General features: G+C 40.3%; 2 protein-coding genes across 2 annotated transcripts; both read right to left on the bottom strand.

Annotated features, from left to right (window-relative positions):
• METBIDRAFT_223058 (uncharacterized protein) lies at positions 1 to 1490 on the bottom strand (the record flags this gene model as incomplete). Its single annotated transcript, XM_018855156.1, has 1 exon — positions 1 to 1490. A coding segment is annotated over exon 1 (1399 nt), but the record flags the coding sequence as incomplete, so codon positions are not given.
• Positions 1491 to 2174: 684 nt separating this feature from the next.
• METBIDRAFT_33575 (uncharacterized protein) lies at positions 2175 to 2444 on the bottom strand. Its single transcript, XM_018856336.1, has one exon. The coding sequence runs from the start codon at positions 2351 to 2353 to the stop codon at positions 2195 to 2197; it is 159 nt and encodes a 52-aa protein (XP_018709943.1). The 5' UTR covers positions 2354 to 2444; the 3' UTR covers positions 2175 to 2194.
• Positions 2445 to 4626: the final 2182 nt, after the last annotated feature.

Genomic DNA, 4626 nt, shown 5'->3' with positions numbered 1-4626 from the left:
AACCTGAGGCACCTGATGAGACAGGTTTAGCCGAGGACAAAGACGAAGCGGATGTCATTGCCAGCGATGCAGCTGAATGTGAAAAAGATTCTGATGACGTCGCGGAGCTGGTTGAGGATTCTGACGATACATGCGAATCTGTCGAAGAAACAGATGACAAGTGTGGGACTGACGACAGAGCTGGAGATGTCTGTGAAGCTGAGCTCATTGACGATGCCTTTGAGGAAATTGACGATACAGGATAATCTGAGGACCCAGAAGACGACATAATCGAATCAGTCGAAGAAATTGACGACAGAGCCGAGGGTGTCGCAGAAGTCGATGACAGGGGCAAATCAGTTGAGGCCACAGACGCCGACGTGCTTGCAAAAGACTCACTGGAAAAGGTGCTTGATGTTGATGAGGAAGAGGGTTCAACGGGGGCAACAGGAAAGCTATTTGGACAATTGCAATTCAGGGGTACAATTTGACGTGGGGGTTTGTATTTGTTCTTCAAAACATAACCGTTCTCGAACGCATCCCATTTCAAATATAGCTCATTATAGCCCTGACCAAGAACAAGCAGTATTCTCACACCATCGCGGTAAATTAGCCATAGACCTAAACTAGGAGTAAATGCACCTATTCTAACCTCAGTGCTACCACGAAAAATAATATTGTCTTGGAAGCCTAAAACTCTGACTAGGGTCTGATCAGGATTTTCAAGCATCTCAATATACAACTTTGAGTCAGGTGAATCCAAGTAGATTGTTTGATCCCTTAAGTTTGTGCGCAGCACAATTTCCAAGCGAAACTGTGACTTTTCACCGACAAAGATACAGCCAAACCCTGTCGCGCTAGTAATTGACTTCAACTGAAGACCATAGTAACAAATTGAGCCCGTATTTACAATACTGAATTCTCTGTTTTCATCAAGGTTTCCGAGGGTCAATGGAGGAAGGTGATATTGCAGCGATCCCTGGAGAACCATCGAAACACTATTTTCCCACAGTTGTGTAGAGACAATGTCGATTTTGGACTCCAGGGATTCACCAGAAATCCCCACAAACATTTGACCACTGTTCGTTAAAACAGTGACTTCAGCTTGAAAAAAACTGTTTTGAGCTCTCAGGGCGTCGAAGGCAAATATGTTTTCAGTATGGAAGTACAGTCCCGCAAATTTCATGAAAGTTTTCTCTTCAAGAGCATTTGTGAAATAGAAATCACCATAATTCTGGAAACTTTCACTCAAAGATAAATCAGAAACGTTGATATACGAAACAAAAACATCTCTATTAATTCTTAGAAATTCAAGATTGTGTATGACTGGGTCGTGATAAAAAGTATTTTTGTCGATGATCAAACCAAAAACAAGACCAAGGAGAAGCGAGGTAGCCGCCACGCAAGTGCTCAGTTTCATATCGCAAGCTTCCAGCAAAAGTTAGTCCAATAGCTGTGTTCACAAAGCCTACTTCGAGTAGAAGATATACTGTACAGGCTACTTCAGACCAGGTTTTTTTTTGGATTTTCTTCCAAGTAAATCAAGAAAGTTGCGGCTTATAAAGTTTATTTGCAAATTATTTAGTACAGTGTCTCACCTTCCTAGACAGTACACTTTTTCTGGCTGATACAATATAATTCTTCAGTTCTTATCAAACAATAGACGAGTGCTGGGGAGCAGTTTATGTACACTCCACACGTTTCATAACATGATGTTGCCTGAAGCTTCCTCATAAAAATGACACCAGCTTCTAAATTCACTCGAATATGCATCAAAAAACCAACAATGCGATGAAAAAAAAACACTGGGTGAGACATGTCTATCCGTCTACTGATGTTGCAAATGTTTCTTGTCTTTTAAAATTGAAGCAACAGCTTCACTGTTAGGGACTTCACGGAGCATAGCGGTTATGTATTACTAATTGATCACTAGTTTCTCCAGGACTTTACATGTGTTCTGTCCCAACTTCATATATTTCATCTGAGGGTCACCCCTAGAACTAGAGAGAATATTCTGTGAGTTGTTTAAAATGATATCCGACGGATCTCACCGTAATCAAAGTGCATATATATATATATATATATGCAGTCCATTGACCCTAGCTGATACCAGGGACCTTACATTCACACAGTGAAGTATTTATTCTCAAAAGCTTGCTGTTTGGCCATCAGGTTTTTTTTATAGTAGGGAAAGCGTGAATTTTTTCTTTGAAATTCATCTTTGAGGATAATGAAAGAATCCAAAATTCTGTGTCCCAGGACATACTTTTTCAAAACTTGCCTTCATTAAAATCAGTGCTTCGCCTTCTGTCGAGGTTTGCAGGAGCCCGAAGGGAATAGATCTATAGGGATTGCTGCGTGGAGCCATCTCCATGGTGCTGCTAATTTGTAGGAAGTAAATCTTTCCTTCGAGGATTTTATCTTCGTAAGCTTTCTCCTCTCTTAAATTATTTCCACTTTAATAGATCTCAGTGTATTATTACTGACTCAACTACCGACGAGAAATCTTTCCGAGAACCGCGTCAGGATCATGACTTCTTTGTACCTCAAAGGAAACTTCAAGAATGGTAAAATCCATATCACAAATTATTTTTTTTAGCGGACCTCACTACCTGTTCTGTCATTTATTTCCGCTTCTTCTGGTAATAGGAATATCAGCTCTTATACTCACAGAAGCATCATCTATAGTGATCTATTGGCACTAATGAGCGGAGTAGACTTCAACAGATGCTTGTGTATACAAATACAGATGGTTCCAACTACTGAGACAATACGAAAATGCATTTAAACATTCCCTAGGCCTTCCCAAAGCGTACAAGATGCTGTTTAATTTTGTCCATAGAGTTAATACAAGGTGCCTGAAAATGCTCGCAGGGATACACCTGCAAAAAGGATCGTCTTCCAAAAAATCACATTTGGCTAATGAGATAAGAATGTGACCTTTCCAGAGATGTCACAAATTTTTTGTTTTGAATTCAGAAATACCTGCTCACTATTACTGTGATATTTTATTTCATAGTTAATTTCTCTTGTCCAATGTTACCAAGCATTATGAAGCGAAGGCTTGATGTATGTCTATCAAAATTTGTTGTCTTCCAGGCCCCGTGATGTTTTCATTCCAGAGACTGTGCTATTTTGAAAAATAGGCTGAGCTAAATTCATGTACCCCAGGGTATGTTCTGTTGTTACCTTTTTCAATTTTTCTTGGTTCTTCGCCTTCAGGGCTATGCTAAATACTGTATGCGAGTGGTGTCTTGTTATCGTTTAATATTTCTCAAAGTTTCGAAAAATTTGGCAACAAAAAATATGTGGTGAGTTTAAGCTTGGAGTGCGCCATTTTGCGGAATAGATATCAATATTTGATTCGTAGGACAGCAAGTGAAAGACGAAGAAGTGGCAAAGTCAAAGATCGCCTTGCTGTGCATATTTAGCCATGTACAATTCAGGAGTACTTTCTGTTCCCCGCTCATGAAGCAACTTTAGCTCCGAGCCATTTGTGGCTCAGCTTATTCTCAATATCAATAAAAATACTTGTCCGAAAGTTCATAACACTGGAAAATCTCCACGACAAAAGAATAATTCTAACTTTTAGTGTAAAATGATTCGTAGACGGCACGTGTAAGAGAATCCCTGGGATGGACGGGAAGGTATGAGATAAGTTAGTCCATTTGTTTGATGTTGGTTAAATATACGATAAATTGATGTAAGATCTAAGAAAGCCCCCAAAATAAATAAAATGGTAATGTTTTGATGCTTGTAATTGGCTCCTTAAGAATCTCAGGAAACTATTGCAGATAGGGAGATCACAGTTCGAATTGATTAACCGAGGGGCCGATAGCCTGGGTGCATTTGATGTAATGTGGCGCAGTTAAACATGTTAAGCGAGTGTCTTACTGTGATTTTTCTAGGTGCACATAAAAGCAAAGAAACATAACATGGTAGGCTACGATTTGTTCTCTCTGGCGACTTCTACAAAAAAGCGAACGATTCTAAAAGCAGAATTTATTCGAAAAATCAGCCTGGTGGTTGGCGAAAGAATATGTAAAAGCGGCGGCTAAACTCAAGGCAATGATCAACAAAATCAAGGGGAAAACATCGTCCAAGCTAACATCCTCGAAAATATGGTACATCAAAAGAAAAAAACAGAATCTTCAAAAAGGAACAACTAGAGCAAAATTGCTAACAAGGGCACAAGAACCATACCCAGAAGCCTAGAGCTGGATGCTGCTCCATTAAAAGTCGAGATTGATGATGTTTGAGATTCGCTCATAGGGCCCAAGTCTGTGGCAGTACTCAGATAGTATGCCGACTCACTAGCTAATTCGCCGTAATCACAGTTGATACACGCAGTCAGGGTGTATGTCACCATGGTAGTTAGAGACGAGCTTGGTCCAATAGCGACAGTTGTTAGAGTCGAGACAACTTCGATTGTGTAGCTAGTATCAGGAGGCACACTTGCCGCATAAGCAGTGGACGTAGAGGTCTTCAAGCTATACTCCTCTGGAGATCTCGTCAGTATACTTTCTGAATTGTAACCACTCATCATCGTCGAAACTCTTGTGGTCAGAGAACCGGCAGCGTCAGTTGTAACAATAACCACAATACACTCTGTTTCCACAGAGCCGTCGGGCATCGTTGTGGTGTAAG

This window comes from Metschnikowia bicuspidata (genome assembly GCF_001664035.1).
Source record: "Metschnikowia bicuspidata var. bicuspidata NRRL YB-4993 chromosome Unknown METBIscaffold_7, whole genome shotgun sequence".
NCBI classification, from domain to species: Eukaryota; Fungi; Ascomycota; class Pichiomycetes; order Serinales; family Metschnikowiaceae; genus Metschnikowia; species Metschnikowia bicuspidata.
The sequence above is the reverse complement of the archived record's forward strand: the minus strand, read 5'-3'. Positions and strand labels throughout refer to the sequence as shown.

What these genes read in the sequence shown, in the direction of transcription:
- METBIDRAFT_33575 (XM_018856336.1), bottom strand. Translation starts at nt 2,353, where the DNA reads ATGGAGATGGCTCCACGCAGCAATCCCTATAGATCTATTCCCTTCGGG.